The sequence below is a fragment of the Gymnogyps californianus genome, chromosome 20 (genome assembly GCF_018139145.2).
Source record: "Gymnogyps californianus isolate 813 chromosome 20, ASM1813914v2, whole genome shotgun sequence".
In the NCBI taxonomy this organism is placed as follows: Eukaryota; Metazoa; Chordata; class Aves; order Accipitriformes; family Cathartidae; genus Gymnogyps; species Gymnogyps californianus.
Genome location: NC_059490.1, coordinates 6742940 through 6768466, shown reverse-complemented (window position 1 = coordinate 6768466; position 25527 = coordinate 6742940). Strand labels below are relative to the sequence as shown.

Genomic DNA, 25527 nt, shown 5'->3' with positions numbered 1-25527 from the left:
CGGGGCGTCGCGGCAGCCGGTGAGGGCGGGCGGGGGGCGATGGGGGCCCGGGGGCGGGCGGGGGGTGCCGGTGGGGATGGCGGGGGAGAGGTCGGGGGTGGCCCCGTCCCCGCCCTGAGCCCCTCTCCACTCCCGCAGGTGCGTCGCCATGGCCGCCGTCTTCCCGTACCGCGGCGGCTGCGCCCCGGTGCCCAGCCCGCTGGCGCCGCTGCCCGACTACATGTCTGAGGAGAAGCTGCAGGAGAAAGGTGGGTAGGGCCCGCCCCTGTACCCCCATGCTCCCGAGCGGGCCTGGGCCTGACCCCGCCGCCTCTCTGTCCTTGCAGCCCGCAAATGGCAGCAGCTGCAGGCCAAGCGCTATGCGGAGAAGAGGAAATTCGGCTTCGTGGACGCGCAGAAGGAGGACATGCCCCCCGAGCACGTCCGGAAGATCATCCGCGACCATGGTGACATGACCAACAGGAAGTTCCGTCACGACAAGCGTGTCTACCTAGGGTAAGGAAGCCCCCCGCTACGTGACACACGGGGAGCCAAGCTGGGTCCTCCTCTGCTGCCTTGTCAAAGCTCCTCATTGATCATTAAAGGGAGAGCCCCTTCTCCAAAGGGCTTTCCCTGTCAGTTGTGCATAGAAAGCAACATAGTAGCTCGAGGAGGATGGGATAATCAGTTGCGCTAGGGTAGCAATGCAGAAGGGGATATGCCAAGGAAGTTGTTGCTTTGAATTTTTGAGAAAAACATTACCCTGGTTAACACATTACCTTAGAAGAAGTTGGGGGGAGTATGAAGTAGTCAGCACGTGTTTTTTGCACGATTATGACGCCCCGTGAGTGCTTCTTTGCTGTTTGGGTTTAGAGAGCTATCTGACGCAGTTCATGATCCATTGCACTAACTTACCCTTACCCTTAAAAACTCTAGAAACTCATTTGAAATTTTTATTTTTCATTTGTGACATTCTTAATGTGTGACAGTCTCTCGGAAGCCAAACCAGTAGAAAAGTTTTTGGTAGTGAGATGCATAAAGCACAAGGATAGAATAGGAAGTTCAAGGATTTGTCACTGGAGGCCTTTATGAACAGGTTAGATGAGAAGTTCTCAGGAGTGAAAGGCGTAGAGTTAATTGGGCTTGTGGCAGATGGATGGCTATTCTCTTGAGATCCCTTCCAACCCTGATTTTCCTTGATTTCTGATTGTAGTGCTCTGAAGTACATGCCTCATGCTGTTCTGAAGCTCTTGGAGAACATGCCCATGCCCTGGGAGCAAATCAGAGATGTTCCCGTCTTGTACCATATCACAGGCGCCATCTCTTTTGTGAATGAGATTCCCTGGGTCATAGAGCCGGTGTACATTGCTCAGTGGGGGTAAGTGCCTTCTTCCTTCGCCCTGGTGGGAACTTGTGAGCAAACACTCGTGCATCCACAATAAAAGCGATGTTTAACGGTCTCTGGGTTTCTGCCAGGTCGATGTGGATTATGATGAGGCGAGAGAAGAGGGATAGGCGTCACTTCAAGAGGATGAGATTCCCCCCATTTGATGATGAAGAACCCCCTCTGGATTATGCTGATAACATCCTGGACGTGGAGCCCCTGGAAGCGATTCAGCTGGAGCTGGATCCAGAGGAGGATGCCCCTGTGCTGGACTGGTTCTATGACCACCAGCCGCTGAAAGATAACAGGAAGTACGTGCCTCTGGTAGCACAGTTCACTGGGAGAGGGGAAAGACAAATGCACTACATAAATTACCTATACATAGCAGTATATAACCTTTGGTTCTGTTATGCTGAGCTACGTGTGATGTTGGTGGGGAGAGAAAAGCCTTCCCTCAAGGATGGGAGGGAGAACCTGATTGTTGTAAAGCTATACCTCGTCTTCAGTGTCCAGTGAGGGCAAACAAGGCCTCTCTGTCCAGGGGGGCTGCTGTTAAAACTCTGATGTTTCTTACCATGCCATAAAGATGACAACTTGGATTGTCTAGCTGGAATTTGAATTGGTATTTGCCAAGAGTGCACCGATGCTGTGTATCAGTTTGGATATGGAGGAGGACAGGAACTGGAGCAGTCGTTATTTTCTGGGCAGATGTAGTCCATAGTAGTCTTTAGCAGTCCTGCAGCCCCTCTTTCTGTTGAGAGGGGCCCACGTGTTAGCTGTCCTTGATATTTTCTGCAAACGAGGGGCGGTGAAAGGTGTTTGGTTGTTTCTGGTTCTTTGGTAAAGTCCTAGTTGTCTTCTGGCTGTGTACTGAGCGTCCGTGCTTTATTCTTTTGCAGGTATGTGAATGGTTCAACGTACCAGCGTTGGCAGTTCACTCTCCCGATGATGTCCACGCTGTACCGGCTGGCCAATCAGCTGCTCACTGACCTTGTGGATGACAACTATTTCTATTTGTTTGACCTGAAAGCGTTCTTTACCTCCAAGGCACTGAACATGGCTATTCCTGGAGGTCCCAAGTTCGAGCCTCTTGTTAGAGACATCAATCTTCAGTAAGTGTTGGGTTTAGGAGGAAAGATAAGTGGTTATTTGGGAAAAGGCCTGGGAACTTTAATGTGTTATCAAGTGTCTTGCCTTGAGTGAGCTATTCCTGGGCATTCGCTCTCTTTAGCATGAAGTGTGTGGTGTGCTTGCTGCTTTGGACACTGAATGGTTGTTAGTGTCAAGGGAAGGCTAAAAGAAAAGCGCTGATGTGTCTTCAGTCAGAAATGTTTGCGTCTCTGTCCCCCGAATGCTTGTATAACAATTTGGTTTTGTCTCATTGGAGGGATGAAGACTGGAATGAATTTAATGACATCAACAAAATTATCATCAGGCAGCCGATCAGGACAGAGTACAAAATCGCTTTCCCATACCTGTACAATAACCTGCCACACCATGTCCACCTGACCTGGTAAGTGCAGCAGCCTCAAGAGCAGGGAGAGGAGGGGAAAGCTGTCAGGATGCTCTAATACCTATTTTTTGTTGTAGGTATCATACTCCAAACGTCGTTTTCATTAAAACAGAAGATCCTGATCTCCCAGCTTTTTACTTCGATCCACTGATCAACCCCATTTCACACAGACATTCTGTCAAGGTGAGTGAGGGTCCGAGAGAGCCTGTGATAAACCCTACGTGTGGAGGTGATTTGGCTTGTAACCTTGCTTCTGACAGCAGCACATGCATAGATATTTCAGGAGAAAGCAAAAGCCCTTTCACAAAAAACCCCACGGTTGCCATTTTAGTCTTTTTCTACTTTTAGAGTTGCACAAAGCTGTCTCCTTTGGTCTCTGTAGGATAAAGCCCAATGCGTAATTAACAGTGTTATTTTAGAGTCTTCTGATAGGTTATTTATCTTTTTGATTGCCCTTGGCGTATTCATGGAGCTCACATCTCCCTTGAGTTACCTCCGTAACACCTAGCTCAGGGTCTAGTAGCGAAAGTTAGTTCTCAGGCCCACTGGTAGAGTGTTTTTTGCTTCTCTGATACTCTAGCACTGTCACACTTCTACCGTGAGAGCAAAGAAACGGTTTTTACTTGGTTAACTCTGAAAACTGAGCTGAAGCAACCAGGAAACAGATGTTGTGTGGTGTTTCTGCGTTTCAGAGTCAGGAACCGTTGCCTGATGATGATGAAGAGTTTGAGTTGCCAGAGTTTGTGGAACCTTTCCTGAAGGATACCCCGCTCTACACAGATAACACAGCCAATGGCATTGCCCTGCTGTGGGCCCCCCGGCCCTTCAACCTGAGGTCTGGGAGGACTCGGAGAGCTCTTGATATCCCACTAGTCAAGAACTGGTGAGTTCTTTCCTAGGGGAGGGGGTGTACTAGTGATTGTGACATTATTATCTTGTTACAATGAAAACAAAATAAAGACTTCCTGTGGTGACTGGTTTCTAGAGATTTTAGGAGAGTTTCTGGAGACTTGTTGTTCTCTAAGGAATGTGAGTTACCTGCAAAACTGAAATACGGTTTATCCCTAGGTACCGTGAGCACTGCCCAGCAGGCCAGCCAGTGAAAGTGCGAGTCTCCTATCAGAAGCTACTGAAATACTATGTTCTGAATGCACTCAAGCACAGACCTCCCAAGGCCCAGAAGAAGAGGTAAGCGGGGGTCCGTTCAGTGGGGAACTGCTGATCTGTGTAGGGGATTCAGCTGATCAGTGTCTCTGCTCTCTCCAGGTACCTGTTCCGCTCCTTCAAGGCTACGAAGTTTTTCCAGTCGACGAAGCTGGACTGGGTGGAAGTAGGCCTGCAGGTGTGTCGCCAGGGCTACAATATGCTGAACTTGCTGATCCACAGAAAGAACCTGAACTACCTTCACTTGGATTACAACTTCAACCTGAAGCCCGTGAAGACCCTCACCACTAAGGTATTGGTCCATGTGCTATTTTACTCAAGAGTAAAGTTTACCTGAAGATTGTTAAGTAGCTAGTGTGGTAAGACAGGCCACAGTGCCTCAGCTGCTCAGTTGTTGTTCAGACTGGAGTTGTTTCACTCTTATATAACATCGTTACATAAATTCTGGGTTTTTGTCTCTTCCAGGAAAGGAAGAAATCTCGTTTTGGTAATGCTTTCCATCTGTGCCGAGAGGTTCTGCGGCTGACTAAGTTGGTGGTGGACAGCCATGTCCAATACAGACTTGGAAACGTGGATGCGTTTCAGGTAGGCTCGTTTCTTTTTTTTTTTTATTTTTTTAAAAGGTGAGGAGGGGAAGTTGAGAGGAAGAGTGGAATATCTGGGCAGGCTGATACAGGATGCACAAAATGACTTGAATGTTGCAGTGTTACGGAGAAGAGGGGGAACAATGAAAGCGTGCAGCGTTGCATGAAATTCTGCTTTTACCCTAGTTTATAAGAACTGATCATTGTATGAGTCAGTGTTAGGAGCTTTCTATGGCCTGATACACTCTGCTCCCGGCTGTAAAATAAACCTGGCTTCTTGAGGCAATGTATGTAGTGTTTATTGTTATCTCTGACTGTGCTCACTGTGTTTCAGTTGGCAGATGGCTTGCAGTACATCTTTGCCCATGTGGGTCAGCTGACAGGAATGTACCGATACAAGTACAAACTGATGAGGCAGATTCGGATGTGCAAGGACCTGAAACATCTCATCTACTACAGGTTTAACACGGTAAGTTCCACCTTTCCACGTGATGGTGGCCCCACATAAACTGAGCAATAAGGGAGGGATTCTGGAGTGTCAGTAAGTGACCTGCTGTTACCATGTCTCTGTTCTTCCAGGGGCCTGTGGGCAAAGGTCCTGGCTGTGGCTTCTGGGCTCCAGGCTGGAGAGTGTGGCTGTTCTTCATGAGGGGCATCACGCCACTGCTGGAACGCTGGCTGGGGAATCTGCTGGCCAGGCAGTTTGAAGGTCAGCACACTGTGTAAATCTTGGACGTGGGAGGAGCGTGTGGTAAAGATTAATACTGTTTACTTGCCAGCTCAAACTCCAGTTTTCTGTTCCAAGTGGTGGTCTGCATCCATGCTCCAGGTCAATCCCAAGAGCTATTGACTGGTTTAGAGCTCTTAGGAGACCAGTGCCCCCAGAACAGATTCCAAATGGAAGTGGAATTCCCTGCTCCATAGCACTATGGAGTCCACAGCCTCCTAATCATCTACTCCAAACTCATCAGTGATGTTGTGGCAGTGTAATTTCTGCAGACATCCTGCACCTCCATGCACTCCTGTGTTCAGAAGAAGAGGAGCACTGCCCGATAATGTCAGAACTGCTGAAGTACTTTGTTTTTTTCCAGGCCGTCACTCAAAGGGTGTAGCAAAGACTGTCACAAAGCAGCGTGTGGAGTCTCACTTTGACCTGGAGCTGAGGGCAGCTGTTATGCATGACATTCTGGACATGATGCCAGAAGGAATCAAACAGAACAAAGCCAGAACCATCCTGCAGCATCTGAGCGAGGCCTGGCGGTGCTGGAAGGCCAATATCCCCTGGAAGGTAAGTCTCTCACTTGGCCTTTCAATTTTAACATCTCCCAGGTAGAACTGCTCTTCTCACTCCTGCTTCCTTCATGTTACCGTCCCTCCCCAGGTGCCAGGGCTGCCAACTCCTATTGAAAACATGATTCTGAGGTACGTGAAGGCAAAAGCTGACTGGTGGACAAATACAGCTCACTACAACAGGGAGCGGATCCGTCGGGGTGCCACTGTAGACAAAACCGTCTGTAAGAAGAATCTGGGCCGGCTGACCAGACTCTACTTAAAAGCTGAGCAGGAACGGCAGCATAATTACTTGAAGGTACTTCTGTCCTGCCTGAGGTTGCCCAAATTGGTGCTGTTTTCATAGGGAAGCTTTCACTGACTAATGCTGGTGGTGTGGTTCTGCAGGATGGGCCTTACATCACTGCGGAGGAGGCTGTTGCTGTGTACACAACCACAGTGCACTGGCTGGAAAGCAGGAGGTTCTCACCCATTCCCTTCCCTCCGCTGTCCTACAAGCATGACACCAAGTTGCTCATATTAGCCCTGGAGAGGCTGAAGGAAGCTTACAGGTAAGCAGTGGGTAGTGATTGTGTTCTGCAGGGGCAGACATCTCTACTGGGAAAGGCTTCTGAAGCTATTCTGTTATCCGTTACTCCTGGAATGGAGTATGTTGTAAAATTTACCCTGATGGACTGGTAAAGGCTGTAGGTTGTGGTACTGCCAAGGTTGACTGGGGGTTCTTCATGGACTTTTCCACTTGGGGCAAAAACAATGCTGTGCTTCTAAGCTTGGGACTGTGGATTGTGAGGAGTTACAGATCTTGTCTCGATCTGCTTGGTTGAACGGTATCTTTCATCAGTTTAATGCAGTGGCCGTTAGTTTGTTCATGCTTAGGTGCGTGAGCTGTTCTTTCTTGCTTTCAGTGTGAAATCTCGCCTGAATCAGTCGCAGAGAGAGGAGTTGGGCTTGATTGAACAGGCTTATGATAATCCTCATGAAGCTCTGTCCAGAATCAAACGACACCTTTTAACTCAGAGAGCATTCAAGGAGGTAAGTGTCCTGGTGAAAGCCAGACTATACTGAAAGTTACGCCGCATTCAGGAACTAAATGGCGCTAAGACTTTGTGTTCTCTGTCAGCTGCAAGCCTCAGTTTTACCTCTTCTTTTTTAGGTGGGTATTGAGTTCATGGATCTCTACAGCCACTTAGTTCCTGTCTATGATGTTGAGCCCCTGGAGAAAATCACAGATGCTTATCTGGATCAGTACTTGTGGTATGAGGCCGATAAGCGAAGACTCTTCCCTCCATGGATCAAACCTGCCGACACTGAACCTCCTCCACTGTTGGTGTACAAGTGGTGCCAAGGTTAGTGGGGTCTTGTATTCCATGCAAAAATGAGTTTTCTTTTCGGGAGTTTGCTTCCTACAAGTCTCCTTGGGAGCTGAGTTTTCGTATTTGCAACTTGCAGTTGTTCAATAGTCGTTACAATCAGAGACTATATTTTGTAGGTTAATATATATATGTATATACTGGAGGAGGAGAACTTCCATAGCGTTTGTGGTTGATTACATATTTCTGTTCCCATTTCTGGATAGACTAGAAGGACCAGAGGCTGAAAAATCAGGAATTACAGGAAATACGTTGACTTCCTGTGCCCAGAAGGGTGCTTCTGCGCTCTAATGCGTCAGATAACATGACAAGCTTGTTTGTCTCCTCAGGCATTAATAATCTGCAAGATGTTTGGGAAACGAGTGAAGGTGAATGCAATGTGATGCTGGAATCTCGATTTGAGAAGATGTATGAGAAGATTGACCTGACGTTGCTCAACAGGCTGTTGCGTCTTATTGTTGATCACAACATTGCTGACTACATGACAGCCAAGAACAACGTGGTGATCAACTACAAGGTGATGATTGCTATCAGGAAAGGGGATATGTGGACTGTAAAATGGAGGTTTTGAACCCATGGGGAAGGAGGGGACAAAAGACTTGCTGGAGAAAGAAGTGATGAGGGAGTAAGAAAACCCTTCTGGGTCCTGCTAAAGAGCAACTGCTCAGGTAAAAGGTCTCTGATGTATTGTGATAGGTTCTCACAATTCCCCTTCATTTCCTCAGGACATGAATCACACAAACTCCTATGGGATTATTCGTGGGCTGCAGTTTGCTTCCTTCATTGTCCAGTATTATGGGCTTGTGATGGACCTGCTGGTGCTGGGTCTGCACCGTGCCAGTGAAATGGCTGGGCCTCCCCAGATGCCAAATGACTTCCTCAGCTTCCAAGACATTGCCACTGAGGTGGCCCATCCCATTCGCCTCTTCTGCAGATACATTGACCGTATTCACATCTTCTTCAGGTGAGACCTCTGGGGCCCTGCTTTCCTCAGGTGAACTTTTGTTCTGGCATCGTGCAGCAGATACTCTGAAAGTGGAATTCAGTATGCTCTTACTCCAGGCTTTTGTTCCCCTTGCTAAGAAAGATCAGGAATATTTGAATTGACAGACTTCCCAGAACAACTGGGTGTCCGCACGCCTCCTCTTGCTTTCTCAGTTCATTTTTCTGCAGCTTCACTGGACCAGTAGAAAAGCAACAATGTCAAAAGTTCAATTGTTACAGATTTTCCGCTGGTAAAATAAGCCTTTTCTGGCTTCCCAGCAAGTGGTCATAAAATTTTATGTCCGTTCATGGAAAGATGACCCAAACAGTCATGGGTTGCTCTATGCTAACGAAACTGATGCCCCCTTCAGTGGGATGATACAGAAATTGGATAGTTACCTTCAAACATGCTACAGCAAACAGCTATCCGTAAGCAAGTCCTTATCTGTCTGGGCAGACTGGTGTTCTGAGAAGTTGGTCATGTAACTCCAGATCCTCTGCTGTGCGTTTCCAGGTTTACAGCAGATGAGGCAAGAGACTTGATTCAGCGGTACCTGACAGAGCATCCAGATCCCAACAACGAGAACATTGTAGGCTACAACAACAAGAAGTGCTGGCCCCGGGATGCTCGGATGCGCCTCATGAAACATGATGTGAACCTGTAAGTGCTGCAACCTGGAAAAAACAAGTGGTGGGAGGGTGGGAAAATCAGTTGTAATAAATAACTTTTGGAGACTGATAGGCAGATGCTGAGGAAGAAAAGTAAGAAGAGGGTGAGGGGTCTGTGCTGTAATTCTGACAGCGAGTGATGGGTGTGAGAGACTATAGTACTAGGAAAGCACTGAGAACTTGCCCAGTTTCTATTTCGCTTCAGTAACGGACCGCCTGTCACTGTGCACATCTTGTTTTTCAGTGGTCGTGCTGTATTCTGGGATATCAAGAACCGTTTGCCTCGATCAGTCACCACAGTGCAGTGGGAGAATAGCTTCGTATCTGTTTACAGCAAGGATAACCCCAATTTGCTGTTTAACATGTGTGGGTTTGAGTGCCGCATCTTGCCCAAGTGCCGCACCAGCTATGAGGAGTTCACCCACAAGGATGGTGTCTGGAACTTGCAGAATGAGGTAGGGTGAGGGTTTGAGAGGGTGGGAGAGCAGTGCCTGCTTGGCCCGTACCTGGCCTCAAAGCAGGGTTTATACCTGCCGGCAGGGAGGTGCCTAACAGCATGAGTTTGCCAGCTGTGTAACTGGGACCACTGGCAGGTAGAGTTAAAATGAACTGGGTATGAACTCTCCTTCCTGAGAGGGATGGGAAAGCCTTGGCTGGGGATGAGCGGGGACCTGAAACCGTAGAGGTGCTGTTCGGCCTCTTCTCTCCCCGTGTTTCCTAAATGCCTGATGGCAAGAGGTCACCTTACTGTCTGTCTTGGAGAGAGGGCTCCCAGGAGGGAACTGATGGCCCTGTGCTCTTGTAGGTCACCAAGGAGCGCACAGCTCAGTGCTTCCTGCGTGTGGATGATGAGTCCATGCAGAGATTTCACAACAGAGTGAGGCAGATCCTCATGGCATCTGGCTCCACAACCTTCACTAAGGTAAGGTGGGAGGAAGATGTGTGACAGCTTTCTGGAGATGCTTGGAGAATGGGCTGAGAACTGACCCTTTGCTTTCCTTTCTAGATTGTCAATAAATGGAATACAGCTCTGATTGGCTTGATGACGTATTTCCGGGAAGCTGTTGTAAATACTCAGGAGTTGCTTGATTTGCTGGTGAAGTGTGAGAATAAAATCCAGACTCGAATCAAAATTGGTCTGAATTCCAAAATGCCCAGCCGTTTTCCGCCGGTGGTGTTTTACACCCCTAAAGAGCTGGGGGGGCTGGGCATGCTCTCCATGGGCCACGTTCTCATCCCACAGTCTGACCTGAGGTGAGTTGTGCTGCTGTAATGCGCGCATGGGTCGAGTGTTCTGTTACATGCTCTTTCCCATAAAAATATCTGAGAATGCTAAGCCATACCATGTTACAGAGATACGTTGCCCTTACAGTAGGTCATGGCAGTGTGACCTGTGAAGTCCTGTCGCTCCTGCCTCACTCTTGCGCCTCTTTGCTCCAGGTGGTCCAAGCAGACAGATGTTGGCATCACTCACTTCCGCTCAGGAATGAGTCACGAGGAGGACCAGCTCATCCCGAATTTGTATCGTTACATCCAGCCATGGGAGAGTGAATTCATTGACTCCCAGAGAGTATGGGCAGAGTATGCCCTGAAGCGACAAGAGGCTATAGCCCAGAACAGGTGTGTTTCTGTGTGCAGTCGGTTCTCTGTGTGCGAGGACAGGCAGCGGTGTGAAGTCTTGCACTGTCTCAGGGTTCTGGAGACCTTGCTGGCCCCGTGATACGTGCTACAGGCTGCCTGCAAAGCTGCCGTCTTACCTCTGGAGGAGGTGTGGGCTCTGCAAGCAGAAGGTGCACCCATGGTACAGTTTAAGGGAAGTGGTGTGGCAGGTGGTGGCAGGAAGAGCTGACATCAGACCCATTTGCAGTTAGTTCTGCACGCTTACAAGGGCAGGCTTTTTCTTTTGGCTGTTTGACATCAGCATGTTCATAGCGATGGCTATAGACGCTTTGCTGAGCCTCTGAGTGCTTGGCATTTTAGAACGTCTCCTGCCAGAGCCCCGAGGTCTGTATGATTTCTGTGATCTCGTCACCTGAAATACACGTTAATGCATTGCTGTAAAATTGAGGGGTAACAACGTGTGGGCATTTTGTTCTTCAGGCGTCTGACGCTAGAGGATCTGGAGGACTCATGGGACAGGGGAATTCCTCGTATTAACACCCTTTTCCAGAAGGACCGGCACACCCTAGCTTATGATAAGGGATGGAGAGTCAGGACTGACTTCAAACAGTATCAGGTATTGACTGGGAATTTCTCTGGCTGAGTGTGAGGTTCAGATACGTGTTCCGCACAATGCCCTTTCACCTTGCATTATTGCAGATGCACTTCCTTGTCTTGTCTGCTGCAGGAGGAACTTAGAGCCATGTGTTGGACTGGTAGAGGCTATTGAGAACCAAATGCTCCAAAATCTGTAGCTAGCCACTTTTGAAGCATTTGGATAGACTGCAGTGTCTTGGGGAACCCCACGCTTAGTGCAACTGAGTATTAAGAGATCAGTTCTGGAGAGAGGAAAAAAGGTCCCCAAAAAACCATTCTAAAATCTTAAGTTTTAATAACAGTGGAAAAATTTATTATTTAAAGCCGCTAATGGTAGCTCTGTAGGTGGCCAGTCCCTGAAAGATAAAAATATCGTCATAGATTCTACCCAGTCTGAATTGCATAGTAGTACTGACCGAACTCATGTTGTAGATGAGCTGTGTCCTCCAGGGCTGAGGGCATGAGGCTTTTTACTTGTTCACTGACATCATCATCATCATCATCTTGGTTCCTACAATTAGTGCAGCCAGGTTAAATGATCTGAATACAAAGCTGCTCACTAGTGCGCTGTTGTCTCCAGGTCCTGAAACAGAACCCGTTCTGGTGGACACATCAGCGCCATGATGGCAAACTCTGGAACCTGAACAACTACCGCACAGATATGATCCAGGCACTTGGTGGAGTGGAAGGAATCCTGGAGCACACTCTCTTCAAGGGCACTTACTTCCCCACATGGGAGGGTCTTTTCTGGTAAGAGAATCCTTGATGTGGCCTTGTCTTGCAAACTGGAGCTTAGTGGTGCAGCAAGAGGAGTCCTCGGCTCAAGCTGTACTGATCCTGTTGAGCCTTTTCCGTTTTTCAGTCCTCACTGGAGCACGCTGTATAGTTCAGTTGTGAGGGCGCCTGGGATTGGGCTGTAGCTGAACTTCAGCATGCAAATCTGTGGAAATTTCTTTGCATGAAACAATCTTCCCCGCGCCCGGTGTGTGTGTTCCCTGCCTCTGTTATATGTGGCACATGGCAGTCAGCGGAGATGAGGGACATTTTATGCAACTGATTGTCTGCCCTTTCTAGGGAGAAGGCCAGTGGCTTTGAGGAGTCCATGAAGTGGAAGAAGCTGACGAATGCCCAGAGATCTGGTTTGAACCAAATTCCAAACAGAAGATTCACCCTGTGGTGGTCTCCTACTATTAACAGAGCCAACGTAAGTACCTGGAGTTTGTACCTGTAGGAACTTCCACTGAAATGAGAGCAGTTAATCGATCTACCCAATTCTTCAGAACATCTCTTACAGAGGAACTAAACCTCCTTAACAGTAGCTGTTCTGTTTTCTAAACTTCATCAGTTATGCTGTTGCATGTTCTCACGGCTGCTTTTCCTTTGCAGGTATATGTTGGGTTTCAGGTGCAGCTGGATTTGACAGGCATCTTTATGCACGGCAAGATCCCCACACTGAAGATTTCTCTCATCCAGATTTTCCGAGCTCACTTGTGGCAAAAGATCCATGAGAGCATTGTGATGGATTTGTGTCAGGTGAGCAGAATGTTAACTCGGTTGGTTTCAGTGCAATGCATGCGTGCTCCTTATGTGCCAACAGCCTCCTGCTAGCAACAGAGACTGTCCCAGGGATTGTAGCAGGGCTACCCCTTCTTCAGCAATTTGTCAGGGAAGAGGAGGAAACAGGATTTTCCTGGGTGCCTGTTTTAGCTCTGTGTTGAGGATAGATTCTTTAGCTGGGTTGCTTGAACACAAGTCATCTTTGACTGCCTTTTCCCTAGGTGTTTGATCAAGAGCTGGATGCTCTGGAGATTGAGACAGTGCAGAAGGAGACGATCCATCCCAGGAAGTCATACAAGATGAATTCCTCATGTGCAGATATCCTTCTCTTTGCTTCCTATAAGTGGAATGTATCACGTCCATCGTTGCTCGCAGATTCCAAGTGAGTGTTTCCCTTTTCCCTCTCCTTGATCTTGCTGCAGAGCAGAACTGCTGAGCCTGCCACCCTGAGCCAAAGCTCTTATCTCTTGGGCACCTAGGGTTGGTTTTCTTCGGGGACACAGGAGGACAAAATCATGCCTGGCAAAGCGCAGGGCTCATTTGGGTAGGTGGTTGCAGCACCTCCTAGCACTGCCTTCTGCAAAACATGAGGACTATCTTTGCTCCTGTTCTCTCCTCCAGTTGACCTTTCCCCTGAGCCAGAGCTCAGGAGCTCTGAAGGGTTCTTCAGGAAACCCCACAAAGCTGTGCTGTCCTAGGGCCAGAATCTGGAGTGAAGTGGACACTGTCTGCACCTGTGCTGTGTTCAGCTCGACTGAATCCTCACCAGACAATCCCCCGGGGGAGGTGACCCTCCTGACTACGCAGTAGAGGAGTAACTGTGCTGCTTTGTTGCAACCCCCTTGGCTGAGGGTTTCTCTTAACGGCTTCTGCATTCAGCTGCTGTATGAAGAGAGTAGTAGAGTCCCTTTTCAGGGTGGTATGCAGATAGTAGCTGGCGTCAGTGTTCGTGCTTGGTGGCAGTTACTCTGTCAAAGACATGCAGCAACTGCAAGATTAAATTATTCTGGCTTGCTTTCTCCTTAGAGATGTGATGGACAGCACCACCACTCAGAAGTACTGGATAGATATCCAGCTGCGCTGGGGAGATTACGATTCCCATGATATCGAGCGCTACGCAAGAGCCAAGTTCCTGGACTACACTACAGACAACATGAGCATCTATCCGTCTCCTACTGGTGTGCTCATTGCCATTGATCTGGCCTATAACTTGCACAGGTGAGATCTGCACCTTCTGTATTTTAACTGTAATTGATAGTTCGTGGCTGTGTCTTGGTGCGTCTCCGAACTGGGTTGTATTCTAGGCAGAAGGATGAGGGGAGAAGGCAGAAGCCAGCGGTGTGCGGTGAATGGGATAAGGCATCTAGGCACTCCTTTCAGCTTGCCTGATGTCTGCTCATTCAATAGTAATGGTTCAGTTCTCCCAGCTCACTAACCATTTGTTTTCTTAGGACATTTCTGTCAGACAGTTCTTGGAGCTGAAGGACAGGCCTTGTTTCAAGGCCCCCTACAAGTGGGGACAACTGTTCTTCACTGGAAAACTAGGGGGAAAGTCCCAGCAAGCAGGCCTCTGCTCCAGTGTGCTTGTTAGAGAAGATCCAGCTTTTCTGGGACTGCAGCATGTGTGTGCTGTGGCTTCCCGCTGAGGGCAGACGTAGGGAAAAGCCATAGGTGAACAGCTCCCAAGGGCATCGCAAGAGAAATCGTACAGTAGTATTCAGCAGGCAGAAAGGTGCCTGGCTGCTGCATGGAAAGACTTGTGCATGGCTGTTGTCCCTTTGCCTCGGAGCTGATGACAACAACTACGTCATCTGTTTGTTTTCTTCTTCAGTGCTTATGGGAACTGGTTCCCTGGGAGCAAACCTCTGATCCAGCAGGCTATGGCCAAAATTATGAAAGCAAATCCTGCGCTGTATGTGTTGAGAGAACGAATCCGCAAGGGGTTGCAGCTGTACTCATCTGAGCCCACAGAACCATACCTTTCCTCCCAGAACTACGGAGAGCTCTTCTCCAACCAGATCATCTGGTTTGTGGATGACACCAACGTGTACAGAGTGACCATTCACAAGGTGAGGCCAGAGGTGTATCTCGGGGAAAGGACAGGGACGTAAATGTCCTGTGCTCGGGGTGGTTGTGGAGGCGTGCGCGATGGAAAACTAGGAATCAACACGGACCCAAATTTCTGTAGCGTGCACAGAGCAGCTCTTACATTTCTGGTGCAGTTCCTGCTCAAAGCACACAGCGAGTCGGCTGTTGTGTAAGTGTGTGGATGGGCTACATGCATCTCCCTGTACTTTTCACTTTCGCTTGTTTTCTCAGACTTTTGAAGGGAATTTGACCACAAAACCCATCAATGGAGCCATTTTCATCTTCAATCCCAGGACTGGACAGCTCTTCCTGAAGATCATCCATACGTCTGTGTGGGCAGGACAGAAGCGTCTAGGACAGGTAGGGCCTGGCTGCCTGCTGTGCTTTGGGCTGGGAGCTGGGGATGGGCTCCGACTGCTTGGGACACTCACTTGAGCAGAAGACATCACGAGGGTCTTCATCTTCCTGCCTCTCAACAAGTTTGGAGCTCCAGTTTCCAAGCGTGTAACCTATGCTCACGCAAGCGTTAGCATGGGATGTAAAAGTAAAAGAATGCAGGCATTGATGTTGGAAAATTTTTGCGGCTCTGACGTTTAAAGAGCTTACGTCTTCAAGCAGGGCGTGAGAAACGGTGCTGTGCTCACTGTTACAGCAAATCACGTTGCACTTGGCCGTACATCCAGTGCCCTGAGAAGACTCTCAGGTGGCAAAGCCAGGGAGGTGGTGTAGCCAGCTATTTTTTCTGAGCCAGTCAGGGGTAACTGAACTCCAGGAATGGGAACTGCCCTCTGTGATCAGTAAGAAGGAAATGCTGGGCCTCGTCACTGATCTGGAACAAGCCATAAATTCCAGTCGTATTTTTAGAATTTGATTTGAGTCTCTGTAATTGGCAAAGGCGTGGAGACTCTGCTGTTAGCAGGGAGATGGTTCTCTAACCCTGCTGTCTTTCTGTAGCTGGCCAAGTGGAAGACTGCTGAAGAAGTGGCTGCCTTGATTCGGTCACTTCCCGTGGAGGAGCAGCCTAAGCAGATCATAGTGACTCGGAAGGGCATGTTGGACCCACTTGAGGTAATGATGCGGATACTGCTCTGTGGGGACATTGTAAATTCTTTGGGAGATTGCAGAACAGTCCTCTGTTCCTGTGAAGGACTTTAGCTGGACTGATGTTCTGCAGTAGTTGCGAGCTAATTCCTCTTCTCGATTAAACTCCAGGTGCACTTGCTGGATTTCCCCAATATTGTGATCAAAGGCTCAGAGTTGCAGCTGCCCTTCCAGGCCTGTCTGAAAGTGGAGAAGTTTGGTGATCTCATCCTGAAGGCTACTGAACCCCAGATGGTTCTCTTCAATCTCTATGATGACTGGCTGAAAACCATCTCTTCCTACACGGTAAGCACAGCGTGCCTAGTCTCCATTTTGCTTTGCCATTGATAAATGAAGCAGGAGCCGAGGCTTCAGAAATCCCTCCCAATTTGTTGCTCGGGAGCACTTGGCTCTGGGTGTGCCTGGATTTTCCTTCAGATTGATTCCGCTGGCACTTCCTGTGCAATGTCGGTGTGCCCAAACAGAGGAGTGCTGTACGAGGGCCTTGTATATTTGGTTTCCTTCTTTCTGACTTTCTTTTTTTCTTCTCCAAGGCATTCTCTCGTCTGATTCTGATTCTCCGGGCACTCCATGTGAATAACGATCGAGCCAAAGTTATTCTGAAACCAGACAAGACAACCATAACGGAGCCTCACCACATCTGGCCAACCCTGACAGATGAGGAGTGGATCAAGGTGGAGGTGCAGCTGAAGGATCTCATCCTTGCTGACTATGGCAAGAAGAACAAGTAAGGCACTGTCCAGCTGCAGTAATCCTGTCAGCCTTTCCTTCTTGCTCTAAAGACTGTGTGGCCAGAGTGCTCCTTGTGGAGAGTAGAAGATTTTCAAGGCCCTTTGGCAATGAACTGTCAGCTTTGTAGAGAAACTGGTTATTATTCTTATTTGCTTTCTAGTAAGGCAGATAAAAATGTCTGCACCATGCCTTTTCTGATCTGCGCATCATGTGATTTGGTCCCTCCTCTTGTCTAAAAAGTTGTGGTTTGGTTTTTCATAGCACCCCGAGTGGACGTTCTGAGCTTGTGCCTTGGTGAGAAGGGTCCAGAATGTATTTTGAAATGCCTGACTTGGGTGGATTTTTCTCTTTCAGTGTGAACGTTGCGTCCCTGACACAGTCAGAGATCCGAGACATTATCCTGGGCATGGAGATCTCTGCCCCCTCTCAGCAGAGACAGCAGATTGCAGAAATTGAGAAGCAAACCAAGGAGCAGTCACAACTGACGGCCACGCAGACCCGCACAGTTAACAAACACGGGGATGAAATCATCACCTCCACAACCAGCAACTACGAAACGCAGACTTTCTCCTCCAAGACTGAGTGGCGAGTCAGGTAGGAAAGCAGGCAGAGCCGTTGTGCGGTGGAAAAGGTCAGAGCGCTCAGGAAGGGATCTGCGCACCCTCTAATAATCGTCTCCTCTTCACAGAGCAATTTCTGCTGCCAACCTCCACCTGCGAACAAACCACATTTATGTTTCGTCAGACGATATAAAGGAAACGGGCTATACGTACATTCTTCCCAAGAACGTGTTGAAGAAATTCATCTGCATCTCAGATCTGCGGGCCCAGGTGAGTGTGCAACGAGTCTGTTACAGTTGTACTCCACGCTGCTGGGGCGCACACCAGTCCTGGCCAGTCGGGAGCTAGTGGCAGAGGGCTGGGAACGTGCTGCTGTCTGTGCGAAGCCCTCTGTGCTTGAGACAGACGCTGGCAGTACGGCTGAGCACACAAGTTCTAGCCACGTCCTGATGGCTCCTCGTGGCCCAGACTTGGGGGGGAAACTCAGCGCTGAACAAAACTACAGTGTTCTCCTCTAGTGAGGACCTGCCGGCCAAGAGATACTCTCCTCAGGAACTAAGGGCAGGGCCTGCCCACTCTCACACGGTTACAGGGAGGTCTCTTCTGGGCTTCTGAGGCGGGTGTTTGTGTTCCTAGATTGCGGGTTACCTGTATGGAGTGAGCCCTCCCGATAACCCCCAAGTGAAGGAGATCCGGTGCATTGTGATGGTGCCCCAGTGGGGAACGCACCAGACTGTGCATCTCCCGGGGCAGCTGCCGCAGCACGAATATCTCAAGGTGAGTTGAGCTTCTGCTCCGGGTATGGGTGGGAGATCACCGTCTCCAGTAACGGGGACCTAAGGTGGTGGGGCAGCTTCCCTTGGTCTGGGGTAGATGTGGGACTTAAAGGGCTCGGCCTGAAGCCAGCCTGATCTGGGACCAGGTGAAAGGGAGACCTTTGCTCTCCGTGTGGTTTTTTGCCATGCTTGACGCCGTCTTGTTTTAAACATCTTTCATTTCTCTCTAAAACGTTCCTTTTTTTTGTCAGGAAATGGAACCTCTGGGATGGATTCACACCCAACCGAACGAGTCCCCTCAGCTCTCGCCGCAGGATGTCACCACCCATGCCAAGGTCATGGCTGACAACCCCTCCTGGGACGGGGAGAAGACCATCATCATCACCTGCAGGTGAGAGGCAGGCGGGCTGCTGTGTGCCCCTTCTGCGGAGGGGGCCCCTGGGCGCAGCGCTTGGGAACACGTCGAGGTCTCAAACTAAAAATGGGGCAGAAAGGGAGCGTTTCCTCGTTTCTGGTTTCCCTCCTCCGCCCCAGATCAGCCTGACTTGCCCCATCTCTCCTTTCCTTCAGTTTTACGCCAGGCTCCTGCACGCTGACAGCCTACAAACTGACCCCCAGCGGCTACGAGTGGGGCAGGCAGAACACGGACAAAGGGAACAACCCCAAGGGCTACCTGCCCTCCCATTACGAGAGGGTGCAGATGCTCCTGTCGGATCGCTTCCTCGGCTTCTTCATGGTCCCGGCGCAAGGGTCCTGGAACTACAACTTCATGGGTGAGCTGCCCCGGGAAAGGGACGGGAAGGGAGGCAATGTGAATAGCTTGGGGAGGAGAAGGAAATAGCTCCTTAGGGAAGCGTTCCTTACCCGTTCCGAAGCTTGACCTTCCTCGGAGTGGCTGGCGGGGATACCAGCATTGTGGCCTGGCCTTTCCTTGGTACCAGTTCTCAATGATTTTTCGGTGGCAAGAGAGCAAACTTTGATAGAGGGGAGAAACAGACATCTTGTCTTTCTGGATTGTAGCGTCTGGTCTGTTGCCACTGAATAATTAGTCCCTGTCAGGCAGAAGAGATGGTAATGGAAAATGCGAGAGAAGAGCTGTGCCAGGTAGGGGAGTAGCGGGAGGTCCTGGTGTGATGAACCACAGACACCTGCGAAGGGATCAGGAGATGAGGAGAGTGGCAGACAAAACACTTGACTAGCAGCAGGCGACTGTGGGGGCGTTGCTCTGTAAATCTCTAGGGGGAGGAACCCCAAGGGTGATGATTTTGTGGAATTAGAATTCTCTCTTCCTGCACGGTTTGCTTAAAAATGACCTTGTGATGGGAGAGGGCTTCATTAGGCTCCTGATCGGTGGTGGAGGCAGGAGGGGGGCGTTCGGGTGGGTGACGGACTCTCTCTTCCAGGTGTTCGCCACGACCCCAACATGAAGTACGAGCTGCAGCTCGCCAACCCCAAGGAGTTTTACCACGAGGTCCATCGCCCTTCTCATTTCCTCAACTTCGCCCTGCTGCAGGAGGGGGAGGTTTACTCCGCCGACCGGGAGGACCTCTACGCCTAGTCCTGCCCTCGTCCCCCACTCTTAGTACTGTTGATATTCAACAGCGTCTCTGTGTGTGTGTGTGTGTGTGTGTGTGTGTGTGTGTGTCCCGCTGCTGCTCGCCCGCTGCCGCTGCTCACGCCCGCGTAGCCCCTTTGCCCCCTGCGCCATCTCTCGCGTTGTTGTACTCTATCCGGTGGCTCAATAAAGTTTTTTACGAACGGGAGCGCTGCCGGTGAGATCCCGCCTCGGCGGGGGCGGCCCCGGACGGGGCGGGACGGGGCCGGGGCCGGGCGGAGCGTGTGCGGGGCCTCGGCGGCGGCGGCGACGGCTGATGGCGGAGCCGCGGCGGGGAGCGGAGCCGCTGTGGCGGACGCCGCCGGGCCGCCTGGCCCCGCCGCATATCTACCGCATGGCGGGGGCGCTGGGCGCCGAGTTGCGTCGCCTCTCCGGCCGCTTCGGGCCCGAGGCCGTGGCCGGGCTGGTGCCGCCCGTGGTGCGGCTGCTGGAGCTGCTGGAGGCGCTGGTGGCCCCGGCGGGCGCCGAGGGGGAGGCGCCGGCCCCGCCGGCCGGGCGGCAGGACGCGGAGGTGAGCGGGGCGGGGGGCTCGTCCGATCCTTCTGCCTTCAGGGGTCCCCTCCGCGGTGGCGCTGACCCACGCTTGTCCTCGCAGGAGTCCCCGTGGGGACGGCCCTGACCTGGCTGTCCCCATCCCCGTGGGGACGGCTCTGACCCGGCTCTCCCCGTTCCCCGGGGACGGCCCTGTCCCCATCCCCTGGGGGGTGGCTCTGACCCGGCTCTCCCCGTCCCCCAGGACCCGGAGCAGAGGCTGTGGGAGGCCGAGCGCCGGGAGCGAGCCCTGCATGGCCGCCTGGCTCGCCTGGAGGAGCAGAACCGGCAGCTCCTGGGGCAGCTTGCGGAGAGCCAGTCCCAGGAAGGTGGGTGTCCCGGCGGGTTCAGGGTCCCCTGCCACCACGGGGTGTTCCCATGGGGAACGGCGGGCCGGGTGCAGGTCTGAACCTGCTCTCTGTGCTGCCCAGCCCCGGAGACCTGTCTTACCAGGGAGCGCGAGCGCTGTCTTGTTCTGCAAGCCACAGGGACCCCAAACCCCCAGAGCACCCCGCAAGGCCCCAGGAGGGTGGTGGGGGCAGACACAGGGTGCGGGCTGCCGTTGCCAGCACAAGGATGCGTCAGGCACAGCCTAAAGCTCTCAGCTCCTCTCTTTCCACTGTTCCTACTCTGCTGTCTACCAGGAACGATGGTAGAACGATGCTTTGCAGAAGCATCAAGAAACCCTGTAGTGTTGTGGGGTCAGGGGAGGCCTTGGGTCCTGGGGGCCACTCACGCCTGTTCTCCCCGTGTCTGGGCTCAGATAGCACGGCACGGAAGGAGCGGGAGGTGATGCTGCGGCTGAAGGAGGTGGTGGACAAGCAGAGGGATGAGCTTCGTGCCCAGGCCCACGAGATTGTCTGCAAGAGCCGAGACACGGAGGCGGTGAGCGTGCGGGTGTGGTGTGTGAAGGGCCTGGGGACCTGCTTTCATGTCACCTCCCCCTGGGGCTGTCGTCACGGTGAGCCTGCCGGGGCAGATGCCTTTCCCGTGGCTCTGTATGCACCGATGTCCCTGGGTGGGGGCCCAGAGCTGCTGCTGTGCCTCACTCTCGGCTGCCCCTGGCCCTCCAGCTGCAGGAGCAACTGCATCGCTTCATGGCCATGAACGAGGACCTGCGTCACAAGGTGGCCGTGGTGCAGGCTCAGCTCAAGAGCGCGCTGGAGAAGTCGTCGGACCTGGAGGCTGCGATGCTGCAAACCCAGAGGGAAACAAGCAGGAGGAGCAGGACCGCCTCTGAGACCCAGCGGCCGAAGCCCAGCCTGGTGAGTCCGAGCTTGTGGTCCCGCTGCTGCAGGGCAGCATCACTAACACCGCTCTGACCTTCCTGGCCCTGTGCGGGGCTCCTGGCATGCCCAGACCTGCCGGCTGCCAGCAGGATATGGCTGCTCAAGTAAGCCCCACTGCTGAAAATTGAACGCTGCGATGCCGGTAACACCTTGCCCGTAAAAATTGGTAGGAGTGGAGGCAGGAGTGAGCGAGGCGAGGTGATGGGAGAAGCCAGGTGGGACTCAGAGGATGAGGAGGGTTTGCCACGTGTGGCGATGGGTGGTGGGTGCTGGCTGAGCTGGGGAGCTACCGTGGTCCATGGAGGGCTGCAGCGACTGCAGACTAGCAGACTCATTCCTGAGACTTTTCCATCTATGCCTGCGCGTGGCACCCAGCCTTTGGGTGGGGGCTTCGGGGTATCTGCTTGCCTGCTGACTCTCTTTCCGTGCCCCTAGGAAGGAGTGCCGTCGTCCACGGAGGAGCCGCAGCACCAGGATGCGGGCAGGAGCCCTGCTCACTGCTGCTTCTCCAAGGAAGAGCTGCAGCAGATCCTGCAAGAGCGGAACGAGCTCAAGACCAACCTGTTCTTGGTGCAGGAGGAGCTGGCCTATTACCAGCGGTGAGTCCTGCCGCGGCAGCGTGGGGCAGCGAGCTGGGTCCCTCCTGTCCCTGCAGCCACCTGTGACCCATCAGAGGCTGCTCCCGGCGTAGTCGGGGCGGATTTCGTTGCCAGGCTCTTGGTTAACTAGCTGGCTACTTTTTGCTAGGGAGCTGCTGAACGAAGAGAGAGTTCCCAGCTTCTTCTTGGATGCGATGAAGTCGACTATCAAAAGACAGAGGAAAAAAATCAGAGCCAAAATGCTGGGAACGGTGGAGGAGTCGGCGAGCAGGTGAGTCCGGCTGGCCGCGACGGATGGGGAGCCTCCCGTGCAGGGTGGATGCCGGCTGGCAGGCTCCGGTGTTTCCGTGAGGTGTGACACCCTGGAAGGGAACTCCCCCAGGCCAAGAGCTGCCTCCTCCCTGCCTCCCTCCAGAGATCAAAGGTTTAATGTCTGCAGTTGATGTCTTGCTCTGGCGTAGCCCTGGGAGCGCCGCAGGGGCTGGGCTTTTTGCTGCAACTCGCATGTCCCTGTCACCAGTCATGCATGGCCTGGCCAAATGCCACTCGTCCCTGCGTGGATGTGGCAAAAGGGAGGAGAGGTGGTGGCACTGGGACCACTGGACAAGGCAGGCTGGTCCCTGCGCTGTACGGTTGGAGGCTGTCCAGTGGAGAGCCTTTGAAGATGACAGTAGAGATGTTCCCTGGAGGCTCTGCAAGATGTTTGTGGGCAGCGTTGGCTCCAACAGACTTCTCACGACGGGGAGGGGAGGACCCTGCTGGGCACCAGCCCCAGCTCTGCATGTCTGCTGGCAGCGGGGGGCGAAGCCTGTGCTAAAGCTGCTCTATGGCACGGGGGGAGCTGGATCTCACTGCCTTTTAGGGGTTTTAATAAAGGTCTGAAGGGGGCTGAGCTCTTCTGTGCTACTGAAACCTGCTGCTCGCTTGCGTTCGGGTCTCTGCTAGCAGCAGGGGGGTCTGCGGGTGTTGAGTTCTGCCCGCTCGCCTCCCTGCCTGGTGAGGATAGCCACTGCCGTACGAATGCTGCCCTGCAGTCATCTCTCGTGTTCACTGCGAGGGCTGGCTGGCACCCGCCTTCGTGCCAGGATGTCACCCGCCTCGGCCCCAAGCCACAGCCGGTGGTGCCGATTGTCGGGGTGTTCTGCCAGAGAAGCATGCGCTTGCTGCATGGGGTGAGATGCCTAAAGACTTTACAGCGGGTTGTGGCTTCTGCTGTTGTGGCAACTGGGGACACACTGTCCGCTGACCAAGCACCGGGGGTTTGAAGCCGGTGTCTGAAGAGCCTTGTGGCTTGAGATCACCGAGCCGGGGCTGGGCTTGCCATGAAATGCAGCTGTATCTGGGACACAAGCATCGCTGTGGCTTTGTGGCAGGTCACAGCCCACCGGTGCTTCGGGGGACAGTGGCTCTGGTCTGCGTGACCCTGGCTCTGCAGCCACCTCCGCACACGTGGCTCTGCAGGGGACACTGCTCAGCGCAGGAGGGAGGCCCAGGGTGGCTCCGGCACTCGCTGCTGTGGTGAGCCTGCGACTCAGCTCAGGTTTTTCCTCCACTTCTTTGTACTGCAGCGATGAAGATGAGGGCTCCTGGCTCCCAGCTCGCGGCGCAGACTGTGTGGATGCTCAGCCTCCCGAATCCAAAATTAGGAGCTTGTAAGTTTGCTCCCGTGCTCGGGTGCTGGTGGGGACGGGTGGCTCTGCCGGCAGAGAGGAGGTTTGGGGCTCGGCTGTGGACCCAGCTGAGCTTGGTGCCTGCCCTGCAGGGTATGACGGGGATGGAGACGGGCTGCCCGGTGCAGGGCTGGCAGGGATGCAGCCGAAGCGGGGGTCGCTTGGTTCAGGGGGGATCTGCCTTGTCCTGGGCATGGGCAGGTGCAGGGCAAGCCTCGCTGCTGCCACTGCGGTGCCGCACGCTCCCAGGGGCTCGCAGCCGGGCTGCGTCCCGCCGCTACCACCACCACCAAACACGGAGGTTGGGAACCGGCTGCTTCCCTGGGAAGGCTTTTCTCCCCCACAGCCGTTATCTGCTCTCTCTGCAGTTTTGGGCTGTGGTATCAGGGCAGCAGCAAAGACCCCCCCACATCCAGCTGCTCTGGAGCCTGGGAAGTCATCGACTCGCTGGACACGCAGCTGGAGCCGGTGGGAGAGAGCAAGCTGGCGGCCGGCTCCCCCGACAGAGCCACGCCGCCCCTCTGACCCCACCTGAACAGGAGCCGGATCTGGCCTCGTAGCAGCACTTCCCAGCTCCTCTTCTTCCAGTGTCTTCGAGAGCGGCACGGCAGCCCTGGCCGCTTCCCCATGTCATGGTGACGGTGAAGCCACAGTATGGGCAGCCTTCCTGCAAACCCGCTGGGACACTTGGCAGTGGGGTGCCGGCCTGGCATGGGACGGCTCGGCACCTCCGGGCATCTCTGCCCGTCAGCCACCCTTTCATTGTGCCCATGGCTTAACTACGGGGGTCCTGCACAGCTGTGCCCCTGCTCCCCACTTCTCCGTGCTTGCAGCTCAGCACGGCGGGGGTCTGCACCCTCTTCCTGCTGCCGCACCCCAAAAGGGCTCTTCCCGTCTGCTGGTGGCTCTTTCCACCAAGCACCTCTGCTCACAGCCCAGGATCCCATCGCCCGATCCTGCCCTGCGGGGGTATTTTGCTTCGCCCCTTTCCGTTCATACCTCTCCCCATTCCTGCAATGTGAAGGTCGAGTTGGGGTTCCCCGGCTGGGCACTGTCCCGGGGTCACCGCATGGCTGGGAGGGGCTGAGCACGTTGCACTGGGTGTCCGGATGCTCCTGTGTCTGGGAGCAGTCAGGATCAGCACTTGCCAGTGCCACTCCTGCACTTTTCAGGCGTGGGGTGAATTGGTTTCGTACTGGGACCTCTTCCTGCTACTACTGGGAACTGGAAGACTGGAACAATCTTCATGTTCACGGGGGCGAGTCAGTCCCCTCGGGTCAGGTACTTTCTAGCTCTAGAACTGGAGTCGGAAATAAATCAGTGTCTCATTTCTCCTCCAAGGTACCCGCTGCAGCCTCCACTCTCTCCTTGCTTGGGAAGGGCCGGGCGATGCTGCCGGGCTTCAGTCGCAGTTCTGCACCGTAGCCGTCGCTTTTTGTGTGCCGATGCAAAGGGCTGTGGCCGGCTGCGCTGTGCCAGACCCTGGAGCCCCTTTCGGGGGGTCAGCTACGATGGGGAGCGGGGCTACAGGGGCTGCAGCGCTGGGCGCGATGGAGTTAAGTCCTGCATGGCGGGGGGGAGCAGCACGCTTCCAGCCTGGGGCCGTGCCAGTCTTGGGTAGGAAAAAGGTGTTTCCTGTGCATCTGCTGACACAAAGCTCCTGGGGAGACGGCGAGGTGGGACAGCAGCCAGCAGCGGTTCAAAGGCCAGCATGGGGGACGTGGGGACCCCACCTCTCAGCCCCTGCCAGGGGTCGGCAGCGCCGTGGGGCAGATCACAGGGGTCTGGCCAGGGGGAGGCAGCGGGTGCCTCATGT

The 25527-nt window shown here is 53.0% G+C and overlaps 2 protein-coding genes across 2 annotated transcripts; both read left to right on the top strand.

Annotated features, from left to right (window-relative positions):
- Window positions 1-148: 148 nt before the first annotated feature.
- Window positions 149-19770, top strand: PRPF8 (pre-mRNA processing factor 8). The gene is made up of 42 exons (XM_050908692.1): window positions 149-248; window positions 327-495; window positions 1193-1357; window positions 1456-1674; window positions 2263-2475; window positions 2751-2876; window positions 2954-3059; window positions 3569-3759; window positions 3945-4064; window positions 4143-4332; window positions 4506-4625; window positions 4959-5093; window positions 5204-5333; window positions 5716-5912; window positions 6006-6212; window positions 6302-6465; window positions 6820-6946; window positions 7068-7260; window positions 7614-7801; window positions 8010-8248; window positions 8783-8929; window positions 9182-9392; window positions 9743-9859; window positions 9944-10191; window positions 10378-10557; window positions 11038-11173; window positions 11774-11943; window positions 12268-12397; window positions 12580-12726; window positions 12972-13132; window positions 13777-13968; window positions 14582-14819; window positions 15070-15198; window positions 15793-15906; window positions 16051-16224; window positions 16473-16666; window positions 17026-17265; window positions 17360-17501; window positions 17868-18008; window positions 18259-18398; window positions 18578-18780; window positions 19411-19770. Exons 1-42 carry the CDS (start codon window positions 149-151, stop codon window positions 19563-19565), a joined length of 7008 nt encoding a protein of 2335 aa, XP_050764649.1. The 3' UTR covers window positions 19566-19770.
- A 108-nt stretch (window positions 19771-19878) lies between these two features.
- On the top strand, window positions 19879-25046 carry RILP (Rab interacting lysosomal protein). The gene is made up of 8 exons (XM_050909192.1): window positions 19879-20133; window positions 20359-20482; window positions 20917-21038; window positions 21227-21418; window positions 21878-22041; window positions 22190-22312; window positions 23610-23693; window positions 24080-25046. Exons 1-8 carry the CDS (start codon window positions 19879-19881, stop codon window positions 24234-24236), a joined length of 1221 nt encoding a protein of 406 aa, XP_050765149.1. The 3' UTR covers window positions 24237-25046.
- The last annotated feature ends 481 nt before the right edge of the window (window positions 25047-25527 follow it).

Coding starts and splice junctions, on each gene's coding strand:
- PRPF8 (XM_050908692.1), top strand. CDS start 149: ATGGCCGCCGTCTTCCCGTACCGCGGCGGCTGCGCCCCGGTGCCCAGC. Junction 8,930..9,181: donor ATGAAACATGATGTGAACCT/GTAAGTGCTGCA, acceptor CTTGTTTTTCAG/TGGTCGTGCTGTATTCTGGG. Junction 18,781..19,410: donor CTGGAACTACAACTTCATGG/GTGAGCTGCCCC, acceptor TCTCTCTTCCAG/GTGTTCGCCACGACCCCAAC.
- RILP (XM_050909192.1), top strand. CDS start 19,879: ATGGCGGAGCCGCGGCGGGGAGCGGAGCCGCTGTGGCGGACGCCGCCG. Junction 21,039..21,226: donor AGAGCCGAGACACGGAGGCG/GTGAGCGTGCGG, acceptor CTGGCCCTCCAG/CTGCAGGAGCAACTGCATCG. Junction 22,042..22,189: donor GAGCTGGCCTATTACCAGCG/GTGAGTCCTGCC, acceptor ACTTTTTGCTAG/GGAGCTGCTGAACGAAGAGA.